Here is a 21,793-nt window from a genome sequence, read left to right as displayed (position 1 = left end):
TGCTACTTTTAGAGAGGAGACAAGCCAGGAAGTAATTACAATTGAGATGTTATTTGCTGGGATTCTTGCTGAACAGCAGTCCTTGCTGGCGGCCCTGGACTGCTCCACATAATGTACTGTGAACTGTAACTGAGCTAAAGAGCAGAGCAGTGAGACTCTGGAGAGACTCAGCCTCTTTTGTTCCCTGTCTCGACCTTACTTGTCTTCTCCTGGGGATGTGCGGTTTTGCTTTGAACAGGCTGGATGGTGGCCCTCTGGATGTGTCCCTGTTCAGTCACATGAGCAGAGACAAAGGGGGTGCAATGGAGGTTCTGAGACCTTGCTTTGATTGCCAGAGGGGCAATGTGGAGCCAGTCCAGGCTCTGACGGTAGCTCATGGAGTTAAGGGGAAGAGAATGTGTCTGTTCCCCATTCCAACAGTGACACTACCCTGGGAGGTGCCCCTGGTACACACTGAAGGTTTCTGTGTCCCTGCTATGCATCTCATGTTCAAAGGGCAGGGCTGGAAATCAGGTGGACCTAAGGTGAGACTTGTGGAGGCCTGTCTATGTCTCATGGGTCTGTTTCTCCAGCAGATGGAAAGAGGTAAGAGTTGTACCTCTTTGGGGGTTTACAGTTTTGCAAAGTCAGTGGAAGAGCCAGGTGCTGGGAAACCAGCATTTGCTTGGGAAGCCATGTTTGGTCTAGAATAGCTGAGGACTAATGCTGTTCCCTGAAGGCAATGGTGTTTCAGTGTGTTTGGAGGCAATTAGTAAGCTGAGGCAGAGTTGCTGTGACTCGGGAAAAACAAAACATTGCTGCTTCTAACAGAAATGTTTAGCTGGAGCTTTGCAGTGATTTGAAGCTGATGTAACATCTCAGTAGTGATCAAACTATCCCAGCTAATTAAATGCACATCTTTTGCTTTCCAGATCAAGAATTAACACCTGCCTTGCTTTCCCTGCCCTTGCTGGTTTCTGGGGACAGTTTAATTCTGCCTCATTTTCAGTCAGCAGCACATGCTTTTAGGCACTGTGAACAATAATTGGGTCACCCTGATGCAGACTTTGCTGCTGCCAGCACACTTTACCCTCCAAAGAAAGATTTCCTCCAGTTTTTATGATTTCCTCTCTGGCTTGCTCTGTGTACCACCAAACTGCAAATTCTGCAAAGGTGAAGGTTTAAATACAAAGCTTTTCTGTCTTGGCAGGATATTCTGTGTAACTGAAGAGATGGCCAGACTGGCTGAAGGGATAAAACGCTTTGGGTTACAACCCACAAACAAAACCAGAGAGTCCAAAGTGGTTCCTGAAATATTTTAAGTGGGAAACAAGCTGTTTCAATGGAAGATTTCACTTTACAGCTTCAGCAGTTTGTAGAAATTGATGTGTGGCTTAGCCTGAAGAGAAATGATGAATGCCCACTCTGATTTTAACACCTTTATAGACTTGTAAGAGTCTGCAATGCAGTATGGAAAGACTCTTCAGGATCCACTCAGTTTAAGGGTAGTGTGCTTAGAACAAGCCAGTGCCCTGAGCTGGAGCCCTATGGGTGTGGAGTTCACATGCTTTGATTTAATGACATTGTGTTGGGACCTTTCCCTTCTAGACAACTTACTGAAAATGATCAGGGGAAAACTTCTAAATGACACTGATGGTGTCATTAAATGGGGCTCTCTTGAGGTGATTTCAGCCTCTCAGCTGCTTCTTCAAAGAGCCAGTGGAGTTTAATGAGATTTTTAACTAACCTCTGCAACTAGGAATTAGCAACCACGGACACTGGCTACACACTGGCACAGAACTTTCCTCCAAGTACACTAGCCTGGCAGTTATCAATATGCCAATGAAAGTGGGACTTAGCATAGAAATTTCCATCCTTATCCATGATTCCTCAGCTGGTTTCAGTCATGTACAGTTGAGATTTGAGAGGCACAATGTTGTCTTAACTGCTTGTTTCAGTTGTGTGTGTACCTAGAACACACATGAGTGGAAATGTTACAAAGAGATTTAAAAGCCCTTTGCTTCAGAAGATTAAATCTGGATTCCTTTCGGTTGTGGAATCTTCCAAGCACCAATGAAACCTGGGAGAAGTGTTGGGGGGTTTGAATTTCCAGCTTGCTGTGTTTCAACACATTATTTGAACTGCAATGTTAGTCCTGCCCTGCAAGCAGTGTTCTTGCACTTCACCTTGAAATCTGAATGTGGTTTACCACTGTTAATGGAAATGCTGAAAGGTCTAAACCTGCCACATTTAATAGAAGTCCAGACAGAACCTTGAGCAGGGAATATCCCTGCAGTGACCAGGGTAATTTATTTGGTCTCTCCTGTCTCTAACCTTTCTTGAATCCCCAGAGCAAGCCACTGCTTGGAAGCTGGCATTTGGGGTTTTTTTCCATTTGATACTGTTTGGGAGAGTGCTACCAGGTTTGCTCAGAGGATGTGAACATCTGTGACAGATGAACTTGATGCTGAGCTGTGTGTTTTGGGAGAAGCTGCCTTTACCCACATTAGCATTTTGTAGAAGTGCAGAGTGAGAGGAGGAAATAAATGGGAATCTTGAAAGCAGAATTGATTGGAGAGGCTGCATTTGTAAGTAGAGTGGGTTATAAAACTGGGGCTGACCAAGGCTTTTAAAAAGCTTATCCTAACTTCTGATTTAGTGTTCTGTCTTGGAGGATCAGAGCTGGAGAGCTGAATGCATTGCTTGTCACAGTGGTATAGGTGTTTAAAAATAGCTGTAGGCCAGCCTCAAAGATGCCAAGAGGCCATGGGCAGAAATCCATGTTTTTCAAAACCTCCTGAGTGAGGCTGAATGAAAACCCTGAAAAGGGTCCTGTGCCCCCCACAGGCCATGAAACTGGAGATGGGGAATTGCTACATGACTTGGCTGTTGATTATCTGAGCAGCAACAGTAGTACAGATAGCCAAGCACCACAGAGAAATTGGTCTGCCAGTGGGAATGGACAGCTTCCAGCACAAGCTGCAGATTAGCTTTAGTTTGGCATCTGTGCTGGACAAAGCAGGGTTTTGTGCTTGGCCAAGGTTTGGCACTGTCCTGCACTGGATGGTGAAGACTCAGCCTAGGTTCAGAATTTCAGCGTTGAAGGCAGCTTCAGAACTAAGTACAAGAATTTTTTCCTGGCTGGCAGATGTCTCAATCCCATCCTGTCAGCAGAGCTGTAGCAGTAAGCTAGGTTCTGTTCTGGGGTGGTGCCACCAAAGAGCAGAGGTGGCATGGTGCATGGCTGCCAGTCCTCTCAGCCTGGCTCTTTTGCAAGGGGAATTTCTTGCTTTCTGTGTAATAACTTTCTTCAGACACAAAGGACTAAGGGATTGTGCTGTTCCCCACTGCTGCCTTCCCTCTCCACTTACTCTTTGCTGCACCCATCTGCCTACAGCTTCAATATCAGGGTAGTTAAAGAAGTCTCAGATCAATTGCATGAAGAGAAGGGGGGTGAACTGCTTCTGGAGCCATAATAATGTGCAGGCCAACAAGGAGCCCAGTGCTCTTTCAGCTAATGATTAAATACTTGGCTCATAAATACCAGTATTATGTAATTCCAAAATCAAGCCAGCAAATTGTGGTATTGTACAAGACCCTCTGTTTGGGAAGATTTGAATCTTCCAAAGTCAGTCTGAGGAACAAAATAGGCTTCTCATCAAGAGCTAATGAGAGCAGCAGTAGTGACTTAGTGTTCCATCTCTTCCCATGCCCTTCACCTCCTGGCTTGAGATAAACTGCATGATCCAAAGGCCTGTGGGGTTCTGTGAGTGTTGTATTTGCTTGAGCCCTTGCAGTCAGCTGTGCTGTCCTTTGGAGATCATATCCTCCTTGGGGTGCTGGGCAGCGGTTGCAGGTGATCATCTGCTGAGGGTAGTCAGCACTTCTTGATGCTGAGCTGCAATGATGATTTTCTTTGGCTGACTCTGGAAACACTTCTGTTTTCCACTGAAGTGCTGCAGCCAGGAACAGCACTGACAGTTTTGTGGCAGGCAGGAAAATCACCCATCACTGTAACTACCGTAAGCATGCAGCAGCTTCAGTCCACTGTCAGGTAGCTTCGCCTGTAGCAGGCAAAATTGTCGTTTCAGTCTGAATTTATTCTCATTCAGAAGAGGAGTGAAGCCAGAGAGAAGAGATTTAACTCTGTCAGGGAATGTGCTCAGCATATGCCCCAACAGGTTGCTCTGAACTAACCCTGGGTGAAGCTTTCTTCTGTGGATACAGAGAGGTCAATAAGTAGATAAAGGCACTTGTTGAAGCAAAAAAATCTTCCCTAGTTTTAGCTAAAGGTTTTTGGATGGTAGTCTTGAGAAGACTGGAAGAAAGATGTTTGTGAACAGATAACTTTTGTTCCTTTTCTTCTTCTTTTGCCAGAAGTGTTCTTTTCCAGGTGTTTTATGAATGAGAAAAGCAGGAGAAATACTAAGAAAGGAGAAAGAGTTTATAGGGTAAACTTTCTTCTCATTAAAACAACTCAGAAAGAGCAACAACATTTCCCCCCCAAATTTAAAAAAACTCCGAATGGATCATTTGCCTGTCAGCGTTGCTCACATATGTGAATTTCAGCATTGGAGGGACAGGCTCCTCTGTAAACAGAGGGTTGAGGAGCGATGGACAGCTGCTGGGAGAACTCATGGCAGTGCTGTCACCTCATATGACCCCTTTGCTTTCCTCCAGTGATTAAAAGGAGGTGTCTCCCTGCAGTGATTACTGTGTTTAAGCAGCTTGGTCCAGCTTGGAACAATTCCTGACTGCCTGGGCACCAGGAGCACAAGCTCTGGGCTTTGCTGCCTTGGAGCTATTATCTGAGTCCAGCATGCTCCAAGACAACTGGAAGCCAATGCTGTTGAGTATTGTCTCTGGTCAGCTCTGGGTGCTTTCTGAGATCACTTAGCAATACTTTCAGAAGAGAGACCAGGCTGTCACATTTGCTTTGCTGCCTCTTGCTGTAAAAGGTCCGTCTAGAGTAGTCTTTATGCACAGTTAGCCTTTTAAACCTTCCTGCCAAAGACCCAGCCAGCACCACCAGTGCTCTAATGCAGCAGGTTTGTTTGACATCAGGGCTAATTAGCAATTATCCAAATCTTGGAGCAAGCTCCTGGGTTTTTTTTTCTGTTCCCCCCCCCCCCCCCGCCCGCCCCAAGCAGGCTAGGCATAAAATTCCATCTGCCTCATTTGCAAATGCAATTGCTTTAATTATGCATCCAAACTGGGAAAGTGTGTGCTCAGAAAGATAGGCAGCTAAGTCTTTGTATGTAAGCTGATAATGCACATACAAACGAGCTGTACCCTCCAGAGCCTGCCCAGCTCAAAATCTGCCCCTCTGAGGATAACTGCTTTAAAAGAAGAAATCCTTTCCTCTTGCAGGTTTACAGCAGCTAAGACAGCCTGTATGCCACTTTAGTTGCTTGTCTTGTCTCTGTGGCTCTTGCAACTTTGTTCCTCACAAAGGGCCAGGCCTTGCTTTGTCCTCACTGTTTCTTCCTTTTCCTTTCCCCCAGATGAGCAACAAAAGGTCAAACAGCTTCCGCCAGGCCATTCTGCAGGGCAACAGGAGGCTGTGCAGCAAGGCACTGCTGGAGGAGACAGGGCTGAGCCTCTCGCAGAGGCTGATCCGGCACGTGGCCTACGAGACCCTGCCGCGAGAGATCGACCGCAAGTGGTACTATGACAGCTACACCTGCTGCCCCCCGCCCTGGTTCATGATCACCATCACTATTGTGGAGGCAAGGACCCTAATGCCTTCTCTCTGGGAGCCCACCCACATCACCCAGGGCTTTGTGGGGACGTCAACAAGGGCTAGAGTGGGACTTGCTTAGACTTAGACAAGAAACATGAAGCTGATAGCCATTTTGGCTTACCTGTGTGTGAGCAGAGAGTGGGATCCTATCCACCTCCAAGTCTGGCTGTTAACCATTGAAACAACTCTATATGAAACTACAGATTTTAAGAAACTCTGGCAGACGTTTGTGAGGAGTGAGGATCTGAACAGTTCCAGGAAAACTGGTAATACAAATAATGCAATTAAAAGAAAAATTCCAAGGTAGTTGCCTCTGTTCTGTGAATGGAGAGAAAAAGAAGAGAAGAGAAACTAGATTAAGTATTCCTGCCTGTTCATCTGCTGCCCAAATGAGGTCTTTGCTCAGTTGCTGAGTGTTGTGATCAGAAAAGCACAGTGAAGGCTGTAATATGGCACTGATCAGGAAGGTGCTCAGCTCCTCTGACTCAGTGGCTAGTGTGTTACAGAAAGCTGCATACAGAGTAATACCAAGGTGTTGCATGTTCCTCAGAACAGGGAACTTCCATGCTGTGTGAAGCTGTCAAATGGAAGGAAAAATATTGTACATTTGACTTGTGTTTCTCCATGATTTTGAGCTACAAAGTGCTGTTGAGGGAGAGAAAGCATTTGCTAACCAAGGAATCTCCCTGCCCTTCTAGGTTGCCTTTTTTCTTTACAACGGAGTGGTATTGGACAGATTTGTGCTGCAGGTCAGCCATCCCTTGTACCTGAAGAATGCATTGCTTTACCATCCTCAGCTCCGTGCTCAGGCTTGGAGGTACCTAACCTACATATTCATGCATGCAGGGTGAGTACTTACTGTGGAGGTACCCCCTAGTTGAGATTCCCCAGAGAGAGGGAGATGGAAGGGACAGAATCAGATCAGACACATTTTTGAAAATCAATTCTTAATTGTGCATAGAAATCTGAAGCTGTTGGGCAGTGAGGGGCAAACCTGTGCAGCTCTCTGAAGGGAGGAGGCAACGTAAGGAACTTAAGTGCTGCTTTTCTCCCCAACAGTGTTGGGACCACATCTTCCTCTTACTGTGCCCTTCCCAGTGTGTGCTTCCTAAAACTCTCCAAATGGAATCGCAGTGTCCCTCGAGAGGAGCTGAACAAGTGGTAGAACAAGTCTGCAGAGATGTCGGGCTGATGTTTAAGAGCTACATGGTGTATTCTTGCTAGACTTCCCAACTGAGGCTGCAAAGGTCAGCTAAGCTCCCTGTGCCTGTGGTGTGTCATCACTTAGTAACGTTGTCCCTTCTGAAGGGACTGAGATAATGCTTAGAAGCCTGACTCAAGACTGAGTGCCTATTTCCAACACACTGTACAAACAGCAGTTGAAGAGTTGCCAATCTCAGCTGACCAGATGGACACAGAATGTTCCATCTAATGCAAAATGCAAAGCGATGGTGCACACTAAAATGAATCCTCTTTCATCCCACAGGAGGTATGTAGCAGATTTGGGAAGACAATTCAAGGCATGGGGATTCTAATTCTGTGCTTTTCAACTGTGCCAGTCGTCTCAGGGTTCAAAGAGCCTTCAGTGTGTGATGTTTGTGATGCCATAGTGATGAGTGAGCGTCACAGGAAAGTTCATCCTTGTACAAAACACACTACCCCCTCTGAGTAGCTTCTCAGATCATTATCTTTGCACATTCCTGGCACATAATTGCAATTTTCTTTAGTTCTGTCATTGACAAATCACAGCAACAAGCTTTTTAGCAGTAGTTTATAGTTTGAAACTGGATAAAGCCCCTTTGTTCTTAAATAGAAAGCCTATATTCCCATCAGTCAGTGTTCTCCTATGAAAGGCTCTTTTCCCTTTTCCATATCTTTGATGGAAGACATGCTGATATCTCTTCTCTGTCATGGAATAGCTGCCTTGGTGTGTAATTGCCCTTGAGCACAAGATGTGCCCCAGATCTCTGGATAAAAATTGTAGGACAGAGCAGATTCAACCCAGGGGGAGAGTGGGAAAAAAAATATACTTAAAACTGCTGAACATGGTAACCTCTGTATCCTGGTTGCTAAAGCCCTCCAGAAATATGTTGGATGTAGATTTCATTCTGCAAGTTCTGTTGGGCTTAGATGTGAAGCTGGTTGTATAAAATGAGAATTGGAAATTTCCTTTGCTGAGCACGTGGGCAAAACTGGGTTTATAAAAGGAAGAAACACTTAATTTTAACTAATGTTAGCTAAATTGCATCTGGGTTTTCTTCTGCTGCTGGTGGCATTCTACTGTATCACTTATGTAAGCACAGATGGCTTTGGGATGCGTTTGAAGAGAAGCACCTGCACAAGGATAATTCAAATCCATTCAATCACCTGTGGCATGCTTTCCTAACCTGTGCAAGGTCACCCTGTGGCAGGCAGGTCTCTGGCATTCTTCACACTTGCTAAGTGAAAAATCTCTCAGGTTTATTTCCCATCTGTGGCAGGCTCAGAGATGAAGAGTGAGGAAGGTGATGTGCAGGGCACTCATTGTTTTTGTGATAGATTCCAAACTCTTTAGCTACCTAGCCTTCTAAAGAATGGAGAGCCCTGCTGGAACAATAAACCCCATGATTTAGCTGCAGTATCTGGAGTTAGGCTAAATGTCCATTTATTGCTAAGTTCTGTGTGCTAAGCTCCTTTCTTATTGGGAGAAGAGATAAATCTTGGGAAGGTAATAACGTTTGCTAGGGGAAGCCCATCACTCTCCTCTCATTTTCAAATGAGAGGCTAACACAATGCCACGGGGTCTATTGTTAGCCTGCTTCCAGCTGAGACTTTAAAATGGTAATGTGGGCTGCTCCTTCCTCTGGTGCACTCAGGCTGCTTTATTGAAGAGCAAGTGACAGCCAGAAGGTGTCCAAGAAGACTGCAGTTGCTAGGGCTTGGCTGGCTGTGCCTCTAGAAAGATTCCAAAAATGCATGGACTGTGTGTTGGTCCTGCTGGAGGGAGCTTTGTCAAGGGCTGAAAAGGCAAAGTTGTAAATTCTGCCCTCCTGCTTTCATGGAAAGCCGACGTTGATTATCTGGGGCCCATGCATTTGTAACACTGCCATAAGTAATGACTTGCATTGATGCTTGGCCCCATTTGTTTGGTCCCAAGGAAGGAGAGAAGTCTTCAATAAATCAATGAAATAATCATTTCAAGAATGACACATTCAGCACTGGCAAAGGCTAATTATATTTTATGGGTGCTTATTGACTGTGCAGCCTTCAAAGCTCTTAGCACGGAGGGGAGGAGAACTAAATGGGGTTGCTCCTGGAAAGTCCTTTAAGACAGCTGTGAATCAGAGCAGTTACTTCAGAGTCTAGGATAAACTTTACTGAGCTCCTACAAAAGCTTCCTTTGAAAACTAAGAGCCATTGCCTTGTGTGAAAGTGTCAGGTGCTACCTCATGATGTTGACTGTGCTTCTGCCCCTCAGTAGAAGGTCACTTGGATGCTTTGACTCATTTCTGTGATCTCAGTTTGACCTTTGCTGGTTGTTCCTAACTTAGTTCCTAGATTCTGTGAACATGCAGGATCAGAACGAGTGCCAGCATTATCGCCGTGCCTGGTGGCTTCAAAAGTCTTGAGCAAGGTAACAAACCACCCTCAGCCATGTGCAGCAGTTTCTCATGATGACAAATTGCAGAGCTGAGAGAAATTTATCCTTGGAGAGAAATTGTGGAAGCAAAGCCATTAAGGTATCTGGAAAGGACTTTTTCCTGCAGCATCATTTCTGGCAGTTTTTTCCCATCCAGCTTCAAATTCTCTTCTGTCATTACTGCATCTCACCATCAGTGTTGTTCTCTGCTAGCAGTGGGAAATTACTATGGAAACATGAAGAAAGACCAAAACAGGGACGATGCAGAGAACTTAAAGCAAAGATTGCTAGTGGCTGGCTGTGAGCAATCCTTTTCCTGTAAGAAATAGGATGTAGGTTTGCAATGTAGTGGCTGCTTTGCACTCTTTCCCCCTAGAGATGGTAGCCTTCTTCATTAAGGGTGCCACTGGGTCATTTAGGTCCACCTGAGCAGCCTCAGGCACTGTTCATATGGAAAACTGTACCCTTGGGTGCAGTGCGACATGGCCTTTCAGCAAGGTCACAGCCCTGTGAGTCCAGGGTAAATCTCAAGGCACTAGCTTGGTGCAGAGAAGGACTCTCATATGGGGCCTGGTGCTGTTTTTACCTCCCTGGAAGACGCTGCAGATGGCAAAGGATGGGTAAATGTTTGTATAGAGCTTTGAAAAGTAGCAAGACAGTTTTGTTGAGTACTATTGATTAAAGCAACAAAGAACTTGCTCTGAAACTATTGATTCAGCACAGGAGAAAACTGCTGCACTGGAGTCTTTACGACACACACACATCTTAGCTGTCAGACTCTCTACCTCTAGGCTGCAAGAGGCCCTGCACAATGTGCACTGTGGGGTTTTCTCCAAGCCTGGTCTCAGCCCAGCTTTTCCCATTGTGTTCAGCAGTTTTATAACTGCTTGTAAAGGGAACAAGGGCAGGTGAACAGAGAGCTTCAGCGAACACACCTTATGTCTCACCTCTGCTTCCCATTCTGACCATGCTCACAACAAAGGGTGAGTGTCAGATGGCACAAACAGCAAAGTGGCATTACGTGTCACAAGGGAATGGCAAGTGCCCTAGGACTGCTAGGCTTGCCTTCCTCTTCACTTAATATCGTATGTGCGGGGAAGGCTGCATCATTAGGAGAGAAGAAGATAGGAGCAGGTCATGTTTCTGACTTCTGTTCCAGGCTTTGCTGCCATCTTGCTGCTTTTTTAGACAAGTCATTTAAACTCTTCAGTCAAAAAAAGTAAAAAATAAAAAAGTCTCATTAAGAATGTAGCATGCTATGAGGTCTTTCCCTGAAAGGACCTGAGTGGATCTGAAAAAGATAATGAAGAGCAAGCAGGGAAGAAAGATCGCAACTCTTGGGCTGTCTTTGTCAGGAACCACTGTTCTTCCCAGCATTACTATCTGCCTTCGTGAAGCAGGTGCTATCTGATCTCCTTTCCAAGGTATCTCTGTCTCAGGGATAGAGAAGGGAGACAAAGAGTTAGAAAAGAGGACAACTGTTGTTTTTCCTTGCCACAGGATAGAACATCTTGGACTCAATGTTGTCCTTCAGCTCTTGGTTGGGGTTCCTCTGGAAATGGTGCATGGAGCTGCGAGGATCAGCTTCGTGTACGTTGCTGGAGTTGTGGCAGGTAGGTAACATCTCTGGATGCCCCTGGATGCATCTGGACATGGTCTGGACTGACTTTGGTGTAGGAGCAATGTTTTGTGACATTTGGGTGTAGGACAAGGGCAGCCACTGATCTTCTGTGCATGTAAATTCTTTTGGAGGCTGCAAGTGGGAAATCTGCTACAATCCAACATCTAAGCAGCCACAGGCTCCGTTTAGGAAATGTGCTAAAATAAAAGCACAAACAACCTATTGCTTTAGCATGGCCTTGCTTTAGGTGGTCTGCCTGCATGTGGAGGTCATGCTGTTCCTTTCCTCATCTCCCATGGAGGCCTGGAAGAAAGGTGGCATCACCAGCACCCCTGCATGAAGAGTCTTTATTTTCCAGGTCCTGTGCCAGTTCTTCCCCCATTTGCCCTCTGCTGTCTGCTTTCTACAGCCTGAGTAAGCAACAAGTGTTTGGTTGTAGGCTGTGAGCAGTGCACAGCAATCTGGAAGTTCATTTAATCATGAATCCACAGAGTTTGATTGATTTTTGGTTTGTGCTGTGTTACTTTTATTTGTGTTTGGCATTTCCAGCAGTTTGGAGATAATGAAAGTTAGCTGACAACAGATCAACATCTAATTAAAACAGAGGGAGTGTGTGAGAACAGCCAAGGTCTTCACAGTGGAACTCAGACAACGACTGAGTGCCTTAGGTCAAGATTTATGGTGATTTTTTTCCCCCAGCTACATAATTTTATTTTTTTCCATAATAGCACTGGGTGCTATAAATCCTCCATTCCAGTAGAGAGACTCTGGAAACAGTAATTGGACTAGGACACAAGACTAGACAAACACCATGCTATTTAACGCAGAGAAAGGAAGGAGCAGACCAGCTCCACCGTCCCTTGCCTGTTATTTTAATAAGCACTGAAGTGGTCTCCAGCCCATAACTTTCCAGGCACAGCTTTTCCACACAGATCCATCTACCAAACCCTGGGGCTTCACTGATGTGTGTGTACACATCACACCTCTGTGCCAGGTGAGCCAAGCAGCGAGCACTGAATCTGCTGTTCGTCAGCCTGGGTGAGCATTGCCAGTTGCCAGCTGCCTCTTGGATTCCTCAGGCCATGGACTTGCTGGCAGGGGCAGAGGCATGTTTTTTTTGGGCTCAGGGATGGGCTGAATGCCCAGAGCTCTGAAAGCTTTTAGCCAGTGCCTGAGGGAGGCTCACTAGCCCACCTAGCACTACTGGTTCCTGTCTGATGTACAAACGTTCCCATTTTTTCTCAGACAGTTTGCCAGACCCTCACAGACTTACCTTTCACACCTCATGACCTATAAATTGTGAAAGAAAGTGCCAAAGAGAAAGCAAAACCTTCCCTCAGTGCAGGATGGAACTGCAAATGTGACCAGACCTCTCATTAATATTTTCCTTCGTGACAGTGTATAAGAGCTGAGAAGTCTCAGGGCTGTGCAGTGAGGGAGGGAGCTATCAGTAGCGTCAGCTGGTGGAATCTTAGCACTTCTTTGACCCAGAATCTGCTGAGCAATTAGCAAAGAAGTTTGTTAGATTCTGTACTGCCAAGGACTCTCTCAAGACTTGCCATTGTGTCTTTTTTCATTGCTGCTCACCACAAAGACCTTCATTATCTCTGCCTTGTGACACCGGGTCTGCCTTTGTCTCCCCATCTCTTAAATTACTGTTAAGGTTTGCAATGAAAGGAGCTTTGGAAGATCCAAGCCTCCAGCTGGGATAAGAGGTCTATGTTTGGATGTATTGTTATTAATGGTGCCTTTATGTGACTGACCTGTCGTTTTGCTGTCTTGTGTTTCCTGCCTCCATCCAGCTAGCTTTGTAGCTAGTTTTACTCTGAAGTTTTGCAGGTAGCAAGCTGTGCTTTGATCAGAGGGTTGTGCTTGGCTACAAGCCCACACTTCCTTCTCACCCTACAAGTATTTGTCTTGCCAGTATGGGAGCCACTGCTAGTTTATCTTCAGGTGAATAAGACACACATTTTTCTGTCTCCTGCTTCCATGTTATTGTAATCATGGTGTAAGTGCTTTTTTGCAGCTTTGGTTTGAAGACAGGCTGCTGCCTTGCTTGGCTGCTTTTAAAGTAGGTGCAGAAGAATCATCAGTCACTGTCTTGGCAGTGCTGCAGGAGTGAGTTGGCTTTGCAAGGCAATTGATTCTCTCCCTCCTTTATCTGTACATTATTGACCTGCAGCAATTAACACAAACCAGGCAGGAGCAGGGAAAGCATTTATTTGGCTGGCAATTGTCACAAAGCCTTGTTCTTTCCCCCAGGGTCCCTGGCAGTGTCAGTAGCTGATATGACTGCCCCCGTGGTGGGCTCCTCTGGAGGTGTGTATGCCCTTGTCTCAGCTCACTTGGCCAATATAGTCATGGTGAGTACCAGAATGACTACATAACCTCTTTGGAGGTGAACCAGGTCTGGTGACCCAAAAGGATTGGAAAAAAAGCCTGACCCAGCTATTGCTTGCCCCTGTTGAGAGTCTAAGTGTTGGGTCCTGGGATAGAAATGTTACACTGCAGCTGGTGGCTGGGTATGCTGATGACTGGCAGCCTGCCAGGAGAGACCAGAGATGGTGGTTAATCCAAGGCTTATTAGTATACACCAGTGTGATGGTTTGAAACTGTCTTTTTAATTTTTCCTTGCAGAGTTCAGAACAGAGAAAGTGAAAGAATGTAAATAAGTCACTATTGGGTGTAAGAAAGCAAAATAACGATTGTTCTAAACACTTCCATTGGATAGATAGAAATGTTTAAGAACTATTACCCAAAACAAAGTAGGCACTCTGCACATTCTGCGTTCGGCAGTGGGGGCAGTTGCTGGGCTGTCTGGCTGCTGTTTTCTTCTTCTCTTCTGGCTGAAGATAACACACTGACCTTGGCAGCTAAGTTAACAACTTTCTGCTTAACTAACTCTGCTTCTCTGTCCAGGGGGGTCTGGGGGGGAAGCTCCTGGGAGAGGGAGGCCCCTTTGGGAGGGTCCCCTTGGGGGGAAGCAAAGGGAGATCGATTGTGCTTTTTCTGTTGATTGTATATATTTGTGAATGTTGTGAATTTTGTATATTTGTACATATTCATTGCATTTCATTGTAGATTTTAGACTCTGCTTGTAAATACAGCTTTTCATTTGCTTCCAGACTGGGCTAGCCTGGTTATTGTCGGTGGGGGGGGAATTTCAGCTCACACCGACACACTTTTTATTTTTGGCGCTCCAACTCGGGGCTCGATAGTTGTTTGATTTATTTCTGCTCAGATTAGGAAGCAAAATGAAGCTGTTTTGGATTTTGAGTAATTTTATTTCCTCTGTTATCAGTGTGATTGTCTACAGATGGGCTGTTTCCTGCATGATAGACAAGATTGTGAGATACGTGGCATATAAGTCGTTTCTTTGGGTTAAGAACAAGTTACTGAATGTTGGTGAATTCTGTTATGGTCTTATTGGGCTAAGAAGCTATGGTAACTCAACTATGGATCTGCTAGCAGACACATATGAGTTTGTTACTCCTCTTACAACTACAGAGGGTCTTTGTAACCAGTGGTACCCTAGATATCTTGTACTAGCCTTAATCTTAAATTTGTTGCTTCTTGGAATAATCATATGGCTACTGATAGCACTGTGTCAAGAAAGACATAAGGCTACTTGCTCTTCCAACTCTGCTGTGAATGTGAAAACCAAGCCAGTAAATTTGGTGGCCACTGTAACCAGAAAGCGTAAAGGAGATGCAGATGCTGCAGGAGATGGTGCAGATGGAGATGAGGGTCCTTCTACTCAGGGTCCCTCTCTTAAGAAAGATCCTTCTGATGAGGAAGAGAGGGTTAGCCTTAAAACTCTGGTAGACCTCTTGAGACCCCACATGGATGATGGAGATGTAGGTCAGGATGTAGACCCTAGTAGATTAGCAACTGCTGGTAGTGCCTCTGAACTCAAAGAAATTCAACGGAGGATTAAAATAGGATTATGGGGACAGCGACCTCAGGATGATGATGATGATGATGAGGATGAGGATGACATACAGTCAGCTAATGCACCCAGACAGGAAATTAGACATGTGAGGAAGGATTACATCAGAGGAGATAATGAGCCAGTCCTGTCTTGGCTAGCCAGGTGTTTTGATATGGGAGCCCCAGCATTGGTGGTAGGCGACAAGTCGGCCTCTCAGTTGGGGATGCTCTCAAAGGATACAGGCATAGACAGGCACCTAGGCAAGTGCATTGGTAAAGTTTCTCTGTGGGCACGCCTCCTACTGGCAGTCTCGCTGAGGTACCCCAGCAGAGATGATTTACCATGGAACCCTAAGCCTTGGACCACAATAGCTGAGGGAATCAAGCGTCTGAGAGAGTTTGCTGTGAGAGAAGTAATGTATGGAGATCATAAGACTCTGAATCCTGATGAAATTCCTGTTGGAACAGGCCTTGCCAAAAAGCTCATTAAGCTTGCTCCTCCTAATTATGCTACTATTCTGGCAAGCAGGATTGTGGCAAGAAATTATGGTGGAGCACCTCCTACTGTTGGCCATTTCACTGACCAAATGAGGCAATTGGAGGATAGTCTTGCACGTACTTCTTTGGTTTCAGCCATTGAAACTTTGTCTGGAAAGATGGAGAATTGCATGAAAGAGCTGAAGGAGGAACTTAAAACCTCCATATCCAACTTGATGAAGGGGGATGATTCTAATTCCTCTTCCTCCAGATGGATACAAGTTTCAGCTGTTAGGAACAGACGTGCTCCAAGAAGGCCATTCCAGAATAGGTCAAACCAAAACAGACAGCAGAGGCAATCACGTGGCAGTATCTGGATAACTCTGCGTGATCAGTTTGGTGAGAACATGAACAGATGGGATGGTCAACCAACTTCTGATCTTTTCAAGAGGTTACGGGAGCTGCAGAGGGGCAGATCCCGAGGTAGCAATACCAGGAGGGTAGCTGTCGCTTCCTCAGTTTCCCAGAACAACTCTGATAGCTCCAACAGTGATCCTAATTCTGGTGCTGGACGTTGTGCCAGCTGTACATGTGGAGGTAATCCCCACCATTAGGGGTGCCCTGCCTTCCGCCAGGGGGAGGTAAGGGATAATGGAGATAACAGAATCTATTGGGATGTGTACATCCAGTGGCCTGGCACTTCAAAATTTCAGAAGTACAGGGCCTTGGTTGACACAGGAGCTCAGTGCACCATAATACCATCAAATTATCAAGGGGGAGAATCTATAACTATTCAGGGAGTCACTGGTGGATCTCAAGAGTTGTTTAAGATAGAGGTTGATATAAGTTTAACTGGGAAGCAGTGGAAGAAACATACTATTGTAACAGGTCCTAATGCACCTTGTATTTTGGGAATTGACTTTCTGAGAGAAGGGCGTTTTAAAGACCCTAAGGGTTACAAATGGGCTTTTGGAATAGCAACTGTAGAAACTGATGGAGGAAAATTGAAGTTGTCCATTAGACCTGAGCTTTCAGATGAATCTGCAGTTGTGGGACAACATGAGATAGAGGATGTAAAGCTGCCGTTGCTTCTCAAACTGTGCATCACAGACAATACAGAACCAACCGTGACTCTTTGGTGCCCATTCAAAACTTGATTCGTCAGTTGGAGAGTCAGAAGGTCATCAGCAAAACTCATTCACCTTTCAACAGTCCAATCTGGCCTGTGAGAAAGCAGAATGGAGAGTGGCGTCTGACAGTTGATTTCCGTGCCTTGAATGAAGTAACTCCACCCATGAGTGCAGCTGTACCAGACATGATGGAACTCCAATATGAGCTGGAATCCAAGCAGGCCAAATGGTATGCTACCATAGACATTGCTAATGCTTTCTTCTCTATTCCCATAGCAGAGGAATGCAGGCCTCAGTTTGCTTTCACCTGGAGAGGCATTCAGTACACATTCAATCGTTTGCCCCAGGGGTGGATTCACAGTTCAACCATCTGCCATGCAGTGATCCATGATGCTTTGGAGAAAGGTGGAGCTCCAGAACACATTCAGTTCATCGATGACATCATCGTCTGGGGTGAGACTGCTGAAGAAGTCTTCGAGAAAGGTAACAAAATCATTGACATTCTCTTGCAAGCTGGTTTCGCTATCAAGCGAGACAAGGTGAAAGGACCTGCCAGAGAAATCCAGTTTCTGGGAGTGCGGTGGCAAGATGGTCGCCGTCACATCCCAATGGATGTGATAAACAGAGTCTCCACCATGGCAAATCCCATCAACAAGAAAGAAACTCTGCGTTTCCTAGGCATAGTGGGATTTTGGAGACTGCACATTCCTGGATACAGTCAGATTGTGAAACCTCTCTATGATGTGACTCGAAAGAGAAACAGTTTCCAATGGGGTCCTGAGCAACAAGCAGCCTTTGACCAGATCAAGCGAGAGGTAGTCCAAGCGATGGGTCTGGGACCTGTCCGAACTGGTCCAGACATTAAGAACATTCTGTACACGGCCGCGAGTGACAATGGTCCAACCTGGTGCTTATGGCAAAGAGCTCCAGGGGAGACACGAGGACGTCCTCTTGGTTTCTGGGGTCGTGGCTACAGAGGCTCAGAGGCAAACTACACTCCAACAGAGAAAGAGATTTTAGCTGCTTATGAAGGAGTGAAAGCTGCTTCTGAAGTGATTGGAACTGAGTCACAACTTCTTCTAGCTCCTAGATTACCAGTTCTGAATTGGATGTTCAAAGGCAAAGGTTCTTCACCACATCATGCAACAGATGCTACCTGGTCTAAGTGGATGGCTCTGATAACACAGCGAGCTCGAATGGGAAATCTGGAAAGGCCTGGTTTGGTGGAGGTGATCACAAACTGGCCAGAAGGCACAAGCTGTGCAAAACCTCCAGAGGAGAGAGTAACTCATGCTGAGGAAGCTCCTCCTTACAGTGATCTGTCTGATGATGACAAGAGATATGCTTTGTTCACAGACGGTTCCTGTCGTCTTGTTGGGAACAAGCGGAGATGGAAATCTGCAGTGTGGAGTCCAACGCGCAGAGTTGCAGAAGCGAGAGATGGAGAAGGAGAATCCAGTCAATTCGCAGAGGTAAAAGCTGTCCAGCTAGCTCTTAACATAGCTGAACGTGAGAGATGGCCAAAGCTTTATCTCTACACTGACTCGTGGATGGTAGCCAATGCCTTGTGGGGTTGGCTGAAAGACTGGAAGAAGAATGGCTGGCAGAGGAAAGGAAAGCCAATCTGGGCTGCAGATCTGTGGCAAGACATTGCTGCTCGCATTGAGAGAATCCCAGTGAAAGTGAGACACATCGATGCTCACATTCCTAAGAGCAAAGCTACTGAGGAACAACAACACAACCATCAGGCAGATCTAGCTGCAAGAGTTTCCCAGGTGGACACAAACTCTGATCCTGATCCTGATCTTGACTGGAAACACCGAGGTGAGCTGTTCTTAGCTCGGTGGGCCCATGACTCGTCAGGACATCAAGGCAGAGATGCAACCTACCGATGGGCTCGTGACAGATCCATTGACATTTCCATGGATGCTATCACACAAGTCATCCATGACTGTGACATTTGTGCTGCTATTAAGCAGGCAAAGCGGATCAAGCCCTTGTGGTACGGTGACCGATGGTCCAAGTACAAGTATGGTGAAGCCTGGCAGATTGACTACATCACTCTACCTCGTTCTCCATCTGGTAAGCAGTATGTGCTGACTATGGTAGAGGCAAGCACTGGATGGCTGGAAACTTATCCAGTTCCTCATGCAACTGCACGTAACACCATTCTTGGTCTGGAAAGACAAATCCTGTGGAGACACGGAACTCCAGAGAGGATTGAGTCAGACAACGGAACTCATTTCAAGAACAATCTTGTGAAAAACTGGGCCAAAGAGCACGGCATCGAGTGGATATTCCACATTCCCTACTATGCACCAGCTGCAGGGAAGATCGAACGCTACAACGGTTTGCTGAAAACCACTCTCAAAGCCATGGGGGGTGGATCTTTGAAAAACTGGGAGAAACATTTAGCACAAGCAACCTGGTTGGTGAATAGTAGAGGTTCAGTGAATCGAGCTGGACCTGCCCAATCAGATTTGTTGCGAAAGGAAGAAGGTGATAGAGTTCCTGTTATCAGAGAAAAGAATCTGTTAGGCAAAACTGTTTGGGTATTTTCTCCTTCAGGAGAGGCCAAACCTGTCCGAGGGGTGGTTTCTGCTGAAGGTCCTGGTCACACCTATTGGGTAATGTAAGAAAATGGTGAAATTCAGTGTATTCCACAAAGAAATCTAACTTTGGCTGAGAGAGGTTAAATTCAGAGTGTTGCGCAGATACAGCATCGCGCCCAAGAGGAGAGTTCATGAGATCTACGGTGCACGAACCCTGAGAGCCCTGAGTCACCTGAGAGTCCCTGTTCCTTCCTTCGCTCCATCTGCGAGGAAACAAGCTGTTTGCTGTTTTTCCTGTGATTTGACTCTTTTGAATCATCTACATCTGAGATAGGCGGAATGGACTATGGTCTTTATTCACCTATTGTTGTAGATATTATTTTAGATTAGATAAATGATAGTAGCAGCCAATGGAATTGTTTAGAAGGGGTGGACTGTGATGGTTTGAAACTGTCTTTTTAATTTTTCCTTGCAAAGTTCAGAACAGAGAAAGTGAAAGAATGTAAATAAGTCACTATTGGGTGTAAGAAAGCAAAATAACGATTGTTCTAAACACTTCCATTGGATAGATAGAAATGTTTAAGAACTATTACCCAAAACAAAGTAGGCACTCTGCACATTCTGCGTTCGGCAGTGGGGGCAGTTGCTGGGCTGTCTGGCTGCTGTTTTCTTCTTCTCTTCTGGCTGAAGATAACACACTGACCTTGGCAGCTAAGTTAACAACTTTCTGCTTAACTAACTCTGCTTCTCTGTCCAGGGGGGTCTGGGGGGGAAGCTCCTGGGAGAGGGAGGCCCCTTTGGGAGGGTCCCCTTGGGGGGAAGCAAAGGGAGATCGATTGTGCTTTTTCTGTTGATTGTATATATTTGTGAATGTTGTGAATTTTGTATATTTGTACATATTCATTGCATTTCATTGTAGATTTTAGGCTCTGCTTGTAAATACAGCTTTTCATTTGCTTCCAGACTGGGCTAGCCTGGTTATTGTCGGTGGGGGGGGGAATTTCAGCTCACACCGACACAACCAGGCTACCAGCTTTGCTTGCAAGGGCTACCAGGTATTTTGAAAAGGAGGAGCTGACTGGTTGTGCAGAGGTTGCAGACCTCTTTCTGTCTGTGTGTGCCAAGGAAATTGGTGTTTGGATTTGTGTGCAGAACATCCACTATTTCCATTTGTAAAAGCCAGACTGATGCTGAGCCCTGGGCCAAGCATGTATCTTGTTGCTCTTTCACCTAATGAAATGCTTCCCAAGGGTCAGTGAATACCAGCATTGTCATTCCTCCACGACCTGGAAACAGGAGCTCATGCAAGGTCTTCAGCTAAATGGTGGCAAAGCCCAGTCGATCTGTCTGCTTGGGTGACTTCTGAGCTTAACAGCTGGGCAAATCCAGCTTTGCTGAGAGAGAATTAATGTGGTGGTACAGAGTTGTGTGTCTGTCCTGTACCAGCAATGTCACAGAAACAGAGGATGCTTTGCATTGGAAAAGACCTTTAAAGGTCATCTAGTCCAAACCCCCTGCAGTAAGCAGGACATGTCTGAGCAGAAAAAAAACACAAAAATGATGGCAATGCCTCCTTCCTTGGCCCTGCGTGGGAGGATAACTTGGGTTGGCTGCAGCAGAGACAGAAGCTCTCTTGTATGGGTGCTGGAAAACGTGTGTGTGGTGAGACTTGTGTCAGGCCTGAAAGAAAACCTTGTATTTAGTGCTGGTGTGCAGGAAAGTCAGTAGGCTCTGACTGCACCTACAATGGTGCTGCTGCAGGCAGCCTTGTGGCAGCTGGAAGTAGGGTGGTGAGTGCTTTCCTGGGCTGAATAGGTCTCCTTTGTTGTCTTCAAGGGTTTTGGAGTATAAGTGAGCTGGTGGTGAGGCTGGAGGCTGTTGTCGAAACTACGACAGTTGAGTGGCTGTTGAGTGGCATCTGAAAAACAGAGTGGCAGGGCCATCCAAGGACCATGCCACACCATCAAGATTGCCAGGCAAAGTTATGGGATGTCCAGGACTTGGACCTTTCTGCAATACATCTTTTGTGGTTGTGGCCTCTGGGACTGACTGATCTGTGTTGCATGTGATGAGTGGAAGTTCACAGCCAGGCATGGCAAAGGCAATAAAAGAGGTTTGTTTCAAGGGATGATCAGCCTTGATACTCTTCCACTGTGGGTCTGAATTTCAAATCCCTCCAGGTCTGCATGCCAATCACTGTGTTCTTTGTCTCCTTTCCAGAACTGGTCAGGAATGAAGTGCCAATTCAAACTGCTGCGCATGGCTGTTGCCTTGATCTGTAGTAAGTACCATGCCATAGTTGGCACACACAGAGTCCTGTTCTCTTTGTCCTTGTCACAAGAGTTGATGCTGATTCAGAGTTTTGACTTTGCAGCAGATTTGGTAGGAACTTGCAGCTGGACCTTCTGGCAGCAGAAAACACATCTCTCTCAAATGCAGATCTGGGTTTTCAACATAAGCATTTGTAAATGAGGATTTGTTGTTAGCCAGCATCTGTAGCTTGTGGCAGTTGTGAAAATCTGGGACTTTAATGTCTCATCTTTGAATTCACAAACCAGCAATGCTTTTCTGATGAAAATACTTGGGTTTCCTAGAGCACTTCCTATCTTATCTGGAATGGCAACAGCATTATGCACACATGACTGAGTGACCTTCCAGCCATGTCCCCAGGATGCCATGATAGGAGAAGATGGGCCATGTATTCATCACAGACAATTGTCTTCATAGTCTAACTCTGTTTTT

At 45.8% G+C, this 21,793-nt stretch overlaps 1 protein-coding gene across 1 annotated transcript in view; it reads left to right on the top strand.

Moving 5' to 3' along the window:
• RHBDL3 (rhomboid like 3) overlaps nucleotides 1–21,793 on the top strand; it is a 59,261-nt gene that overhangs the window by 36,891 nt on the left and 577 nt on the right. Inside the window, exons 4-8 of the mRNA XM_054393844.1 lie at nucleotides 5,484–5,708; nucleotides 6,421–6,569; nucleotides 10,842–10,954; nucleotides 13,225–13,325; nucleotides 21,272–21,332. Of these exons, the coding sequence (XP_054249819.1) occupies nucleotides 5,484–5,708; nucleotides 6,421–6,569; nucleotides 10,842–10,954; nucleotides 13,225–13,325; nucleotides 21,272–21,332 (649 nt within the window). The remainder of the gene's footprint in view (nucleotides 1–5,483; nucleotides 5,709–6,420; nucleotides 6,570–10,841; nucleotides 10,955–13,224; nucleotides 13,326–21,271; nucleotides 21,333–21,793) is intronic.

This window comes from Indicator indicator, chromosome 29, assembly GCF_027791375.1.
Source record: "Indicator indicator isolate 239-I01 chromosome 29, UM_Iind_1.1, whole genome shotgun sequence".
Classification (NCBI taxonomy): domain Eukaryota; kingdom Metazoa; phylum Chordata; class Aves; order Piciformes; family Indicatoridae; genus Indicator; species Indicator indicator.
Note: the sequence above shows the minus strand (reverse complement) of the source record. Positions and strands in the feature narration are given on the sequence as shown.